The sequence below is a fragment of the Pieris napi genome, chromosome 5 (genome assembly GCF_905475465.1).
Source record: "Pieris napi chromosome 5, ilPieNapi1.2, whole genome shotgun sequence".
NCBI classification, from domain to species: domain Eukaryota; kingdom Metazoa; phylum Arthropoda; class Insecta; order Lepidoptera; family Pieridae; genus Pieris; species Pieris napi.
Window position 1 is genome coordinate 3,190,207 of NC_062238.1, and position 17,265 is coordinate 3,207,471.

General features: G+C 34.6%; 1 protein-coding gene across 1 annotated transcript; it reads right to left on the reverse strand.

The window, feature by feature from the left end:
* Positions 1-462: 462 nt before the first annotated feature.
* LOC125049977 (homeobox protein rough-like) lies at positions 463-16,927 on the reverse strand. The gene is made up of 4 exons (XM_047649549.1): positions 16,527-16,927; positions 5,025-5,145; positions 1,152-1,265; positions 463-703 (listed from the first exon to the last, which is right to left on the reverse strand). The coding sequence occupies exons 1-4, from the start codon at positions 16,828-16,830 to the stop codon at positions 592-594; spliced, it is 651 nt and encodes a 216-aa protein (XP_047505505.1). The 5' UTR covers positions 16,831-16,927; the 3' UTR covers positions 463-591.
* Positions 16,928-17,265: the final 338 nt, after the last annotated feature.

Sequence of the window (17,265 nt, forward strand, 5' to 3'; positions counted from 1 at the left end):
TTTTTGCAAATTATGAAAATGGCCGTGGGTTTGCGTCCCATCGAAATCGTCAGATTAGTGAATGAGAGCTTTTTTTTGGTGCACTTAACACTCCCTTAGAAAATCTGACGCGCTCGATAATTTTTATTTTTTTTTCATTTTCAACCCTTAAATACAACCACCCGCATCATGCAAACGATCAGATTAACATACGTACATTATTAAAAATACGTAGGGCATTGATGCTATCAATATCTGACGCGCTCGAGGATGTCCATGCAACAGTTTTTTTTTACATATTTTACAATCTATAGCCGCTTCCCCCACCGATGAAAAGGTATATATCATATAACATTTTTTTCTTCTTATTATCTAAGCTTTGCATCCCAATAGGTCTCTACGACGCTCGAGTAAATCCCCATTTAGCATCGTGGGCTCCCCTACCATAACAACTGCAAGCGTCGATTAGGTCGACGGCTGCCGTCGGCATCGTGCCGTTCGTGTAAATGAGCCCTAAGGGTTAAAATTAAAGTATCCCATAAGTTTCTGAACCTCACGATCACAGTTAAATAACAATAGGTATATTAACTAAGAAGATTTTCTTGTGTGTGTTTATTTATCATTTGCTAAGGATGTAGGTTGTATTGGTAAGCAGGGACAGGGTGGCGCGTTGTATGACGGCGGTAACATGGTCGGAAAGAAACCGGACGCCGCTGCTAATTGTCTGAAAACCGAAATTAAATCAAACAAACTGGAAATTCTGGATTACGAAATAAATAAATAAATTATTAAGTTACCCTAGCAGCCTGTCCGGCTTCGAAGGGCGTTATGTTATTTTTTTTTTAAATTTTGGATACGATTGTAATAATGAAAAAAATTGTTTGTTTTTGTAGAAGGGGCCGTTCAAGAATCACGTTAGCAGATTTACTTCGATTTATCCCCCCCCCCCCCCCTCTCTCAAGTCAGCAAAAATAAGCAAACGTAATCAACAAATAATAAAATCATAGACTTCCCCCCCCCCATAAAGTTTACGTAAACTTAACCGGCCCCGAAGTTGAAATCCAGTCCAGCCGATTTAGAATTTATTCGTTCAAAAATACAAATCGTATATCTCTTTAATAAGACATACACATTAGAGTTACTAGTGTAACTGTGTTTTCACTACGTATTACCTGTATTGTTGGTCCAAATGCGCCTTCTCAATTCTTTTGTCTTTTGCTCTTCTATTTTGAAACCAGATTTTAACTTGCGTTTCGCTAAGTGATAAGGCGGACGCTAATTCACATCTGCAAAAAATACCACAATTAGGACCAAATCTCAGTTTATGATACAAACCAATGTTATTTTAATTTATTATAAGGAAAGTATTAATTAGTAGGCTCAAGACTGGATCAGGAGTCGCAGTATGGACAGTGGACACCCTCTGCCCCATCTAGGGATTATAGCAGGGCCTGATTAACCCTTAGGCTAATTAGGCTGCAGCCTAGGGCGCGACGATCTAGGGGGGCGCGGGAGCACTGAAATCGTGTCTTCGCTAGCATCAAATCCTGCATATTTCAACTAGACCGAGACAAAACACTAAATAAACTGTGAACTGTGTCTACAAGCAGATGGCAAATTTTAGTATCGATGGTACTAAAAATCTGTCAAAAACTCGAAGAAAATCAAAATAAAGAGATCAAAATATGTTGTGCCTTTGGAACTCTGTGCTCGTAAAGTTCCAAATTGTTAGTACACAGCTACAAGCAAGTTCTGATGATTTATCTGACGTTGTTACTCTTTATGAGACATTGCTTATCTTAATACGTTGAGTGACGTAAAAGAGTTTAAAAATTTTGAATCAGAGGCAATCAAGAGATGCGAAGTGACCACATACATAATACAGTAAACACAACGTTTGGTTTCTTATGGTAACTGTATAAACTAGACAACAGTGGATTTATTAGAAGAAAATCAAAGGAGTTAAAACAACTAACTAAATGATTTAGGAGAAACCTTTGTAGGAGAATGCGTCCATTTGGCACAGTTTTTAAAATCTGACACCAAGGTCTATATTTCTGCCAGAACCCCAAAGGGTCTGTTGCAGTTATTAAAAAGTTTTAATATTTCAGATATGCTCCCGAATGTGGAGATAATATTAAGATTTTTTTGACAATGAGTGACCAACTGCAGCGGCGAAAGATCTTTTTCAGCACTTAAAACAGTAAAAAGTTACTTGCGCTCCAGAGTCCGCCGCCGGAAAAGTGACTTTTTACAAGCTATTAAATTTGGAAAAATTGTGGAAAATTTTCATAACGCCAAAGCAAGAAAAATGCCTTTTGTGTAAGCTAATAATAATTTGGTACTTAATTTTTTTTAACAATTGACAAAATGTTTCACTTATTTGATATGGTAGGGGAGCCCAAGAGGGGATTTCGGGATTTACTAAAGCGCGGCAGATTAATATATAGGGGGATACCTTGTACCCGGTTAAGTACCTCCACAAAATATGAGGCCTATATATAAGGCCGCACGTGAAGGAGACAGGATCAGTTTAGTAAAAAAAAAATTGACCATCAGAAATTCCCGAGCGCGTCAGATTAAGGTAGGGTGAGTTAATTACATCCTAAAAAGTGTATATTCCACTAATCTGACAATTTGAGAGTGACGGAAAAAAAGGGGAGGGCAACAAAGTTGTAAAAAAAAAACGTCATCTCGACATTCTCGAGCGTAGCTAATTTTTTTTTTATTTTGAAGGAAATAATTCAAGATTAATGAAAAATATATAATCTGACGATTTCCGCAAGCCGAAATAACAAAAATTCGTCGATAAAGTTAAATGCGTGCAGCTGCGTGATGCCTACATTTCCTTAAACCGATCGGAATCTACTAAACGGCGTTCTAAATATTTCCCTCAAAATTACATTTCCTGTGAATTTGAACCGATTCGGACCGATAGATTTTGAGAAATTTTGAAAAATCTTAAAAAAATAAGAAATATTTTTTTTAAAGTGGTTTCTTTATCGATCAACTTCAAAAACTAATCCGCCTTTGAGCTTGAAAAACCACGTCGATCGCCACCAAGCTGATCAAAATCGGTTGATTCGTTCGAGAGATATCGTACACGAAAGAAACCCGAAAAAGTGTTTTTTCGGGATTACTCCGAAATTTGTGGTTCGATCAATTAAAATTGCAAAATGACTTATGAGGATGAAAAAACTGCGTCGAATGCCGCCAACCGCGTGAAAATTGCTTGATCCATTCAAAAGTTATTGCGGTTTGAAAATTCCAAAAATAGTGTTCTATGAAACTTCTATCAGACTTTCGAGCTGGGAGAGCTCAAATGCATAGAAATGTTATTTCTTTGAACTCAGCGAGCTCAAAATATCAATTTTAAGCGCCCAGGAATGGAATTAGCGGGAAGTTGCAGGGATGGCCCTTTAGGTGAACCGTTTTTCTATTTTTTTTTTGTCAGATCAGGCGAATCCCTCTAGATAATCGTCAGATTATGAGACAGTACGTTTAGAACATAAAGATGAACCACATATATCTTAATCTGACGCGCTTGAGTATTTCAAAATTGCGTTTTTTTTTTGCAAATTAAGAAAATGGCTGTGGGTTTGCGTCCCATCGAAATCGTCAGATTAGTGAATGAGAGCTTTTTTTTGGTGCACTTAACACTCCCTTAGAAAATCTGACGCGCTCGATAAAAAAATTTTTTTTTTAATTTTCAACCCTTAAATACAACCACCCGCATCATGCAAACGATCAGATTAACATACGTACATTATTAAAAATACGTAGGGCATAGATGCTATCAATATCTGACGCGCTCGAGGATGTCCATGCAACAGGTTTTTTTTACATATTTAACTATCTATAGCCGCTTCCCCCACCGATGAAAAGGAATTTATCATATAACATTTTTTTCTTCTTTTTATCTAAGCTTTGCATCCCAATAGGTCTCTACGACGCTCGAGTAAATCCCCATTTAGCATCGTGGGCTCCCCTACCAATACCTTTCATCTTTTTTAAAGACAACAACAGAAGTGAAGAAGGAAAAATGTGGCCAAACACGACATTGATTTGGTTTCCAACTTGGTAGCCTGTCATGATTTTGGTCGTATAATTTGTGAGGTGCTTGGCTTTGTGTACGGTCAGCTAAAAATGGTTACAAGTCGTGCAAATGAAAGGACAGCGTTTGTTTCGCTTGCAGATCTGTAAATTTGTATAGATAGTATGAACCGTGCTATAATTTTGACACTAGTAAATAAAGTCAAAACTAATATAATATAAGTAGGTACTACTTTTTAGACCGGCCGTAATACACCTGTCACCTGGCGGGGGCGCATCCTGATAAATAGCCTAGGGCGGTCAGAACTCTTAATCAGGCCCTGGATTATAGGGCATTAAGTCAAAAGTATGTAGTGCGGAAACAGCATGTCTATATAAATCAGCGACGCGTGTCACAGAGAACGGATTTACTTTTTTTCAGATCTTTATATTATTTTTCATATATATAAAGAAAGTTAAAAAAGGCGCAAAAATGTGTCCGCACTATGCTTTATTTCGGCATTAAGGCTTGAATTCTCTATAAGGGGCCTCATAGCCTAGCGGTCTTATTAAGTGGCAGCTAGGTGAGGGGTACCGGGTTCGATTCCCGGTTCGAGGGCAAGTTTTAATTTAATTTAAATTTGTTCTCGGCCTTTGGGAGGGTTGTGCGGTACCGGGCGAGTGCCTAAACCGCACATGGAGGACACGGTCGAATTTCTAAAGACTAGCACGAATTATAAAAATCCTATACTTGACGCTGGCTAATGCACAAATCGTGCCAGAGCCATACAAAAAAAAATTCTCTATAGACAAAGTGACCTTGTTCGGGTTTTAAAAGTTTTCAATGCTCAATTAGGTACACAAATTTTACTTGTAGGCGATGATCGTTGCAGTCTATGTTGAAAAGCCCTGTATAGTCTGGATTTTGTCAATCCAATGCGTAGGTGATTGACCCCGACTTCTCTGCTACCACTCCATCAAATAATAAATTAAATATGGATTATGCTATTCACCTTCTAGCACGTGCAACATATTCTCCTCTTGCGTATTCAAGCTCCAAGCGAAGCGTCTGATGGGCCGAGAATGTGGTTCGTTGGCGTCGCGGCCGGCTTTCTTTGCGTCTTCTTCGGGCTACTGTTAAAACATTTTGCAAGTCAATAAGGGTCTATCGAAACACGAATTAAAACACAAGAGCCCCAACTAACCCAACAAGCCCTCACAAACTAAAGTATAGGTTATGAAATTATAATAAAAATTAAGTCATAAATATTTCTGATACACTGACATGTTACCAAAGGTTAAGTTTGAAAAATTATTTTGCTTTGGTTATTCCATCTTCGAAAATCGCACCGGGAGGTATATTCTCTCCTTTGAGCAGAGTTGGCAGCGACTCTCATGCCTGTCATCGTTGGTACAATTCCTGGCTGTGCACCTTTAGACTTGTCTGTCTATGTGGGCATTGAATTTATGGCGAAAGGTGAAGAAGGTAAACATTGTAAAGAAACCGGAAAAAAAAGGTGAAAAGCTTGCCTATTGCCTAATCATCACGAAACAGATCCAAAAATCTGAGACTTAATATTCTCACCAAATTCAGTATTAACGAAATATTTTTCTAATATACAGGGTTATTGGTAATTCGTTAGAAGATGATAGGAGTGACTATTTGTGAGTCCCCCATATGCATTAACTAAGGAAACGGTTGTTTTTAAAATCATTTGCAAACCAAGTTAAAAAACTTTTTTGTGATTTTAAGATATTAGATTTTTAAAAACGTTGCCTAAGCGGAAAACAAATCTTAAAAAAATAATGAAATAATATCGTTTTGTGTGTCGCATTTTTACATTTGGACCAATAATTGTTCTTTTAATATTGATATATCGTTTTAAAAATCCGAAGAAAAAATGGTATTTAAATTGATACTTTTTTTAAATAAATTTTTACTTATTTTGAAATAACCTAAAAAACATGATATATATCTCAAAAATTGTTTACTTCTGCATAATGCATTTGGTTTAAATTATCACCTTGTCACCTTCTAAGGGAAATACGTTAAATTACCAAAAACTGTAGGTGTACTAAACTGCCATGACACGTGGGTAACACTGAAAATGTTTAGAAACATTGCTGATGAAAACTTTTTGAATTTCAATTTTAGAACTCTTTGGTAACCTAATGTAGTATATTGCATTCATTTGTCATTTGTTTTTGTGAATTGGCGGCAAATCTAAAACTCTTGTTACACGTGAAAATTAACATAACGCGAGAAAATTGTGTCGAGATAATGAGCCATCCGCCATAAAGTCCTGACCTGGCGCCCTGCGACTTTCATTTATTCCCAAGAACTAAAGATAAAATTCGAGGTATTCGCTTAACGAACCCTGAAGATGCGGTGAAAGCGTAGGAAAATGCCATAGAAGAGACCCCTAAGGAAGAATGGGCCCTCTGATTTTCTCAGTGGTTCCATCGAATGCGACGATGTGTAGAGAGGAACGGAGATTACTTCGAAAACAATAAAAGTACTTATTGGCAACTTACTACATTAAGCCGTTATTCATTTTCTAGACATGTTCAGTGTTACCTAGGTATTAGCAAAAATCTTTTCATTTTTATAAGTACAGCGCGTTTGAAAATAAGTACATAGGTATATTAGGCAGGCACAAGGCACAAATAAGCCAATATTGCTTCTCCGAATCATCTCTAAATTCGACAAAACTGGTAAAGAAATGTAAGCATAAAAATTACGCCTTTTTTCAACATTTATTATTTGAGAATAATTTTATCGTTTAAAATTTTGTTTCGGAAAGAAACTCGTGAATAATTATATATCATCAATAACAACATGTGCTGTGTCCGTTACAGTTTAAAAACTTACCGGCACTAAATAAGGTTTCTCTGGTTCCTGCAATCAGCGGAAAGTGATTTTCTAATAAAAAATTACTTGTAAGAGCTCATTCCGCACCATATTGTCCCGGAAATTGACCCTAAGTGAATCACGGATATAATCGATATCTATTGAAATCTGATATGTATTTATTAACGCTATGTTGAGCAATATAAACGTAGACTCACATAACTCCCAATGAAACTGTCAGTTAATTAGCAGCTCTACAGTGATTTTGCTATATATATAGCTGCGTCAAGTAAAAAGTTTTTACATCTATTAATAATAAAAACCTCTTTGCTAATTGCTAATAACATTTACAGTATCACACACTTAAAAACATATACAGTAAAACGTATTTGATTATGATTTTTTTTTTCATAATAATTGTCTTAAATTAATAATTGTAAAAGCGCATTTACATTCATGAAATTTCAAACCCTATTGGTAAAAAATGAGACTACATAGAAATATACCTACTAAACGCGACCTTGAGTTACATATTCTGTTGGTGAAAAGAATTAATAAATCAATTATTAATCACAGAACGTACGGAAATCTCTATTAAACAACTGTCGTTACTGGTGTCAAACACAAATGAAGCCATATTGTACGTCCGAGCTGATTCATTTGTTAATTTACGATTGAACGCACTTAATTGTCATATAATATTATTACGCTCGCGATTTTGTGGCGAATTAAAAAGTCACTTATGTTATTTCATATGTTGTTGATTTAATTATCATTAAATGTTATTAAAATAAACTGAATTCAATAATTTTTGAATATTTATGTGTTACAGGAGTTGTTTAAATTTCTAATCTAAGGCTAAGATGTAAAAAACAAGACTCACCGCTTAAAAAATGTACTCCAAAAAAAAAACTGAATTTCAAATAGCATAGCATATATTATTTAACGCCCCCAAGCAACTTGAAAATAAAAATTATAAAAAAATGTTTCGTATTTGCGTTCATACCCACTAGAGGTATGATTAACCAGAATATACCTAAACAAATACTATGACCTCACTTTATTTTCGCTGTCCGCTTCATGTGAAATGCCCCGAATGTCAATTTATCTTTATGGTTTAAGCTAGATTTTGAATTACATAAAGTAATTTACAAACAAAGTAAATGTTGATGAAACGAGAAGGCACGAAAGTCTGTTAGTAAAAACAAGTCCTCTTTACAATTTTTGAATAGCATGTCGTGGTAACGTGGATTTATATTTATTGTAATAACGATTATGAAATATACTTACTAAAACTTGCTATCACGTGAACTGAGTGAGACATTTGCTATTTTCTACGAAGAAGAAATTATATGTATAATAGAACAAGACTACTATTTAGACAAAAAGTACCTATTCGCATGTTTTGTATCGTTAGTTCGGTAAAGTGCGTGATGCTCGTTTACGTTTATTGTCTAAATGCCACTCCCCGGATATAATATAGCAATAACAAACAAAAGGCAGCTTTTGAGGGAGATTACACTAACAATATTGAGTTATAGAGAGCAATTATTCATTCATTCCTTCAAATTATTTATTTTTCCAAACTATTTCTATCCTAACTAGATAGCTTTATCATGCGAGGGTACACACCTTGCGAATTATCGAAACATCATGTGCCGTTTTCGTACTCACAATATGCGGGAATAACCCGCTTCGGGGATGGAAAAGGCTATATGTTTTAGTTTAGCGACATAAGCCGTCCGTACTGCCATACGAAGCTTACCATAGTTTCGTCTTTACATGACGCTCTCTTTATTTTTATAGATAGATTTTCACTGAAATCCGTAAGACATTAAAAACAATGATCAGTCACAGCACTAAAGAGAGCACTATATTTCCCATGACGCGGTGTCAAACAACGACTGATTATGGGAATGTCTTTAGTTACGCAAAAAGTAGGCCCGCTGTATAAAAACAATAGATTTTCGAGTTCTAAAATAAATCCTAAGTTAATAACAATATGTTTATTTAAATTTAACTGTTTAAGGTGAGAGCCGTCAGCTGTGTCCCCTCACCACTTATGTGTAATTGAGCCACAATGGGGTTATAATCTGACTGAGTGTTGTCATTTTATATCATCGCGCACTCAACTAGCATTATTGCCGTGATTAATGCAAAAACCTTTACTAAGCTATAAAATTATGATAAAAAAAATTATAAATAAAGTTGTGATAAGCGTAGTCGATTGCTCTAAAAATATTGCTAAATATTTTTTTTGTCACTAAATTTTGTTTTTAACAGACTATTTTTTAATGGTAATAGTATTAACTTTATGTCAGTTTCAAGTAAAAGCGGGAAACAATAAACAACAAGTTCATACCCATGTTCGTTAAGCGTTCGTCGTTAGTAAAATCAAAGATAATTAAAGTAGACTTTTATTGTCTTTGGTAAAATATAATCGACTCGTAAAATTCTATAAACTAAACTTGTTAAAAAATATCTAATCGTTCGAATAAAAATTACAGGATATAGTTTTCAACCCGATTATCTTAATCAGCGCTTAAGTATTACGAATATCTATTTTTTTACCCCTGTAATGTTGTTCCGCCATTTAAAAAGACTGATTAATCAACAATACTAACAATAAGCATAGATTGGGGTTGCTCCCTTAAATATTCATTACTGATCCCCTAATTACAAATTTATTCGACCATCACATCGAGATTAAAGAACACCTGATTTCTTTTAAATACCTTTTATTTTCATTTTGCAAAGATATTGCCTGGCGCGCTTGCTTCATTGGCTTTCTATTCAAACTGATATGCATCGAGAGAGCTTCTATTTGAATTAATCTTCATAGATACCTAGTCTGTGTCGATACAATTCTATCTACATTTCTGTTTAGGTAAGCTTCAACTGATAAAGCACTTTCTGCTTACCTTATCTAATTTAATTTTTTATCCTCACTTTGGTTGCCTGGAAGAGATCGCTCGAAAGCTATAAGGCCGCCAGTTTCCTTTTCATTTAATTATGTTAATTATATTATATTTCTCTATGCAACGAAATGTTAAAACATAAATAAGTATATTATTCAACTCGTGGGCAGATTGCCTCAAGTTGTTTGATTGATTGACTAGTTTTATAGTTTCTTTTACATATACATAAACCTTGTTTAAGTCTTAATTGTACATTTTGTGTCTTAGGCCTTAAGGCCGATTTACATTATCTTAGTGTTTAAGAGAGTGCTTTAGTACAACTTGAAAGGCAAGTTCTTTAGCGTAGCGTTTACTAAAGCAAGTAGCGTTTACATGTTTCAACTAAAGTACTATCCGAAACCACTCTCCTAAACACTAAGATAATGTAAATCGGCCTTTAGGTGTCTGGAGTTGCCAGTGACGTCATACATCTTTGATATCTCGGTCACGTGACGGTTATGTCGGTTTCTTCATGATAGCTTACCTTCACTATACTACTTTTGCTGCATATGCAAGTTGCATTGGTGCAAAGCTCTCGCAACGTACGACAATCAATGTCGTACAATGAAAAGTACGACATACTTTTGAGATTTGAAAATCGAAAGCCTAACTAGATATAAAAAATGTTCTTATAAAAATGTGATACAAATTGTGGCTAAGCTAATTCAAATCACAATGTTATGTTTCCAAAACAGTGGACAGCGCACGTGCTATCTCTCACGGGGTGTCACGTCTCACAGACTGCGCACAATTAACAATTATGGCAATCTTTTTTTATTGTCCAACGATTGGTTGTGTAAATAATGAGGTTTGTAATCTTATTATTTAGAAACAGTTTATTACTGTGTCTATGTATGATATATCTAGAATGTTATTTAGCCATTTTGATCGTCTATCTAAAGTCGCGTAAACGTTTTTGAAAATGTGTTTCATTAGATAAGTTAATTGCAGGCAAAAGTAAATTGTCGCTGAACAATGGAAAGAACAATATGCACAAAGTAATTTAAATAAACGGGTAAAGCTATTTAAATATAATCATATGAACGAGGGATTCAGTGTTGTTTTTATAGGTAGTGTTAAAAAAAACAAATAAACACCAGTAGTCCCGATGGACGGAAGATTTTATCAGGCTTCTTTGCTGATTAAACTTTAATATTTGGTTTGAAAAAAAAAACGTTTGAAACCAAATACTGAACAAACAGTAAATAAATCAGCTTGAAACTAATTGCGTTAATAAGTTAGTGTGTAACAAATATACCTAAGAAACAGAATATATTTATTTCAAAAATAAAAGAATCCGTGCTTTTTGGACACGCCGTTGTATACACAAAGTTTCCTTTACAAAATCATTACACGAAAACCAAACATCTGTTTTCATAATTTTCGCCAGAAGTAATTTTCATTATTCAGTTTCACGGACCGCTGTTCCGTAATAGTTATAAGACTTGAACAATGGATTTTACCGCGGTGTAGCAAAATTGCCGGCAATTTTCACACAACAGTGAAACAGAATGGGATACAGCGCAAGCATTGCGGGCATTCAGTCGTGGTGTGGTAATCGCATCACTCCGCCTTCCGCCTCCACAGACACGAGCCTCGAGACACTTATAAACGACGCGACAAACCATTATGATTCTATTTTCAGGCAAAAGGATTCTATCGACTTGTCGTGCTAATAAGATTGAGTTTGAGATCACGTAAAAGTACGAACTCATATAAGTTAAACACAAATTTGATGTTACAAACGATACATTACGCCTGAATTTCTTATGAATGTAATTAGAAATACCTACGAAAACGTTCTAAACGATCAAAATGCCGTAATAAAAGGACGCCTTAGTGATATATTTTAGAGACAGACTTATTTTCTCATCCCTGAGGTCGTAGGTTCGATGCCCGGCGTTAAGCAAATGGATTTTCTTTCTATGTACGCACTTAACATTCGCTCGAACGGTAAAGAAAAACATCGAGGCCTTAGGGGGCGTCCATAAATTACGTGAGGTGTTTAAGGGGGGAGGGGGTCGAGTCAAATCTCATTTAATCTTACGTTGGAGAGAGGGGGCAAATATCACGTAATTTTTTTTCTGATTGAAAAAAAAAACTTAGGAAAACTCTGCAACTTCCCGCTAACTCCATACCTAAACGCTTAACATTTCACTTATTTTGTTTTAGTCGTAAATAAAAGCACGAAGCAATTTTTTTTTCTTTTTACAATAACAATCCAACGCGTTTACGTAACATTTTGAAAAATCTCACGTGAGATTGGGGGATGGGGGAGGGGGTTGAATAAAATCTCACGATATCTCACCAGGGGGGGAGGAAGGTACAGAAAATTTAAAAATCGCCTTACGTAATTTATGGACGCCCCCTTAGACGCAAACAGTCGACATGGCGTGTGACAGGCACAGGAGGCTGATCACCTACTTGCCTATTATATTGGCAAATGACAATGCCAGAAATCTGAAGCCCAGACTAAAAAAGGTTGTAGCGCCACTGATTTATTTATTTTTAACTGATACATTTACACATAAAATAATCAAATAATAATATTTACAATAAATAACCTTTGAAAAAAAAACGTGGTGCTACTAAGCGATCTAATCAAAGAAATGTAAAGAAGTGCAAATTTGCCAATCTTTATAATACAAAAAATAGTCATACAAAAACATCACTGACACCTTATTATTAGTAAATACAATTAATAATTTATCAATTTATCAAAAGAGAGAAAATAAACACGTTCTATTACATTTGTTTTATTGTTTGGTATATAATTAATAATTTTATCTTACTCTTTACGTAAAAATAATCACAATCTCCAATTGAATGTCATCAAAGTATAACATAGGATAAAATTTTCCTCAAATATTCATAAAGAGCGTCCACCAAAGAGTTGAGTGAGAAGGGATTAAGTATGAAGAAGGTTTTGTCCATTATATTTATTCAAAGTATTTTTCTAGTGATATTTTATTTTCGAGCCTTTTATGTCTTTGTGGATCGGACGTCCAGAATTCTTAAGAGTTCCTTATCTCATTTTTATTCAACGTTTGAAATGGAGAATATAAATAGTTTTTCCTTGAAATGTTTTATTAAGCTAGTTATATATGTACGTAATACGGTGAGATATTATATTTTGTATATTGTATTAATTTAATAAGTAAAATTGCAATGAAAAAATTTAAAACGAATGCGTTATTTATTTTCTTTTGTTAGTAAGATATCACGTGTACTTATTTTTAAAAAGCGGCTTAAAAAACGATCGATCAGTAGATCGAGAGAGATTCTCTGCGTAGTGCGCGTGTGACACCGAGTGGCTTGATGAAACCGACGTTGATCTTCAACAAAGTACAGTACCAACAACTGACTTGCAAGATGCTTATCCAGTTGTTAGTATTGAAGAAAGTCTTGTTAACCCGTGGCAATGTCTCATACCTCACCACGTATCACCATGGGGGAGAGAGGGGTTAAAAAATGTTAAAAACACATCACGTGATTAATGGACAGCCCCTAAGATCAACTTGCATTACCTAAACTGTATTTATATTTCCTTCGAAAAGTGTAATATTGTGACTCCTACAATATACGGCTACAATCACTGCAATGACGTCATATCCTGGCTAACGAAGTTATTCCGGCCGCACTGGGTCCTTCGGGCCGGAAAGCCAGTTAGTCTGGTCGAAGATCTTCCCTTTAAGTTGAAGGAACTTTTCACAACCCTTCCTCCACAGTAACATTATTGTTAATAGTGTAATTGAATGATTTATATATGCGGTGTATATGTATACATCTTTTTTATATACAAATAGAGAGTAATAAAAATACAATATAAGTATGCACTAAGTACCTACTTGCTATTGACGTTGAATCACGATTTCATACAAAGTAAATGTAGCAAACTCTATATTCAAAAAATGTTTGAAATTAAATATCAAAATTATTATTAAAAATCAATGGCGTTACAACCTTCTTAGGTCAGGGCCTCAGATTTCTATATCTGTTTCATGATCATTTGTTTATCTAATACTAATAGGCAAGTTGATGATGAGCCTTCTATGCCTGACGCACGCCCTCGACTTTTTTTGGGTCTAAGGCAAGCCGGTTTCCTCACGATGTTTTCCTCCACCGTTCGAGCGAATGTTAAATGCGCACATAGAAAGAAAGTCCAGTGGTGTACGGATCGAAGAGTCGCATGCTGAAGCCACCAGGCCAAGACTGCTCAAAATTATTATTATTAAAGCTTTATTAATGAATATAATAACAATATAAAGGTACATAAAAACCCTAGCTGAATGTCCTTAACCTACTTATTTGAATCTTGTAAATCGTAATGGCGTTCCTTTAAAATATTTCGGTTAAACGAAATACGAAAATAGTGATAACAATAAAATATTCTCAAAGTTAACTGGCATCTAAACGTGACTGAACTAATAATTTAATTAATTAAATGAAGAAAATTCAAGCTTACTAAAAAAATATTTACCAAAATTATTTACCGTCTTAAAATACCGAACCTTGAAAACCCACATCTTAAAAAAATAAATAATATATCTTTAATGAAACTAGTACTGTTCCCTATGTTGTAATATCTGATTTAAAACAAAAAGCATATCTCGATTTAGATTACGAGAAATTTGCGGATACAGATTCTCCAAATTAATATGGGTCAACTGAAAATCCGGCTTCTGGTGACGGCAACTTAAAGTTGAGTTGAGCACTTTTTTAATTATTTAGCGAATGTCTTTGTATTTATTTTTTTATTGCATACGTATATTGTATAGTTTAATTAAATAAATGTTTAGAATACTAAGTCTAAGCCTAAGATCACAATATTTTTATAGAACAAGGGGTAAACGGGCGAGAGGCTTCTCTGATGTTAAGTGATACCGCCGCCCATGGACACTCTCAATGCCAGAAAGGCTCGCGAGTGTGTTGCCGGCCTTTTATGAATTGGTACGCTCTTTTGTTGAAGGGCCGAAGTTGAATTAGAATGTACAAAATATTTATATATATATTACTGCCGGATTAGAAAACAGATCCCCTAATATTTTTTATAAACCTAATGTATTAAAAAGATGATTATTAAAATAGAAATCGATTGAATTCAAACAATTCAATGGAAAATTAGAAGCATTTCCTATATAATTTATTGTTTGACGTTCATAAGTGTAGATTTTGTTACCTATATGTATAAATGATTTTTGAATTTCGAATTTAAGGAAAAGCATAAAAAGAGTCGAGTGATTCTTGTTCTAATAAAGCAAAGCTAGAGTTTTATCGTAATTATCAATACTATATTACTCGGCGTAGAACGCACAGAACAAATAAATATACTTACACAAAACCGGGGTTATATCTGAAGTCCCAAAACCCTAGAATGGGGCAAACCCATTTCTGGGTCTGCATTCATCATTCGCGGAGGGATCAGAAAGTCCCACAGACAATTATTTTATGAATAAGACAAGGCATTTTATTTACTAGTGGATAAAATTACTTAATAGGATTTTTCAATAATCTGTAAATATTTTGTGTCAATATCGATTCAAAATTTCATTTTTATTTGGCAGTTCATTAACCCCACTGAATCCGCCCATGATATCATCCTAGTATTTTTAACAATTAACTTATAGCACGAGGGTTTTTAATTATCCAAGCCATGGTAAAATATAGTAAATAGGTATAGCCTTATAAATGTATTATTTCTTGATAAAAAGGATAAATAGCTTGGACTTGGACATCAATAGTAGACTTAAATTTAATAAATATCCCTTAATATAAAATCGATAAACAGAAATTTTTATGTTCTGATCAACGTAGATATTAATTGAAACTAACATATATAAATGTAGATCAGCATAGTTTAATATTACCGCATAGGTAGTGTATGTCCCATAGCGTAGGACCTGGAGGGATCGAGTTCAATTACCGACGAAACAATAACATGCAGAATGATCGTTACGTTTGATTATTTAGCGGCCTTTGACCCTACACATGCATATTTTAACTCTATTCAATATATCTTAATTATTTATTTCCGAAACTCTATTCCGAGTATTATAGTTATTGTATTTATATTTGTTTACCTACCAAGTGAAATCATATTTCTTTGTAAAAAATAGGTGTACCTAGATAGTTGAAGTCACTACGCATCCATTAAATTTTCTCTAAAGTAATATTAAATAATGATGATGATGAACTATGAACTGTGGCTCCGATATATCAAAGACCAAAACGTTTTTACGATACATTCTGTGCATACGTTTCTGACCCTTAATGTACATAAATACCATAACACAGCTAGGCACTTCTTACCCGCTCTACGCCCTTGACTTGCGAACTGTTAGTAAATGTAAATTTACAATTAATTTAACTTCTTTCTGACAATTCATAAGTGTACTTGTTTACCTACATGAATAAAGATATTTAGAGTTTGAGTTTGAACTACGACTAAACTACGATTGGATAACTTAATCTTTACTAAAGCGCTTAAGTAATCGTTTATCCGGATTTAATAGTTATTTATGTAAGTTCATTTTACAATATTATATATTATACAATATATACATATTATACATTAAAACCACAACAAAAAATTACATGACCCCATAAAAGTTGGTATTTTAAATACAATACATATTATTATAAACTTTTTATGGAATTATATTAGCTTACATACTTGCAAAAACTAAATAAATAGGCAAAGTACTTACGGAACGCAGCCAGACCAGCACCGAAGGCAAGCTGATGATGAGGCATCAGTATAGGACGAGGACACAAAGGTAAGGGAGCTTGGGGCCACTGCGGTCTTTGAGTATCCACTTCCCCTATTTCCAAATCCGAGGAGGATTCACTCTCATGTGATTCAGTTCTCTGTGGTCGATTTCGATCATTATCTGTGGAATTATCCTCTAGATGACCATAAATACGCGCGAAAAATTTTCTCGGTGACGACGGTCTCGGTGCTTTTATGGTTGTGTCTTTTGGAACATCGTGCTTTTCGGGTACTTTTTCCATTTTAAATTTTCATTAGGACACTGTTATTAAAATATAATGACTGCAATTTTTTATACGCGGTGTCCGACGTACTTTTTAAATTTTTGTTTCGTGTAATTATGCGTGTTATCCCGACGCAGAGAGCACGTGCATTAAAGTTTGTCAGGTGCGCATCCCTTAGGAGCCTAACTCCGCCCTCTGCACCCCTTACGGAAATGGGATCGTGGAAAGGGTGAAAATCGACCAATGAGAGGGCCTTTCAGCGTCGTGCTCCATCCCATTAGGCGTGATTTTTATACATCTTTGTTGTGAGATTAGTTTATTTTTCAGAAGAATAAACATATATTACACTCTGAAAATTTTAAAGATTTTATATGAAATATCAGAATGATTGGTGATAATTAAAATTAGATAATGGGTGGGTTACCTGATCGGTTAAACAAAATATGCACTTTA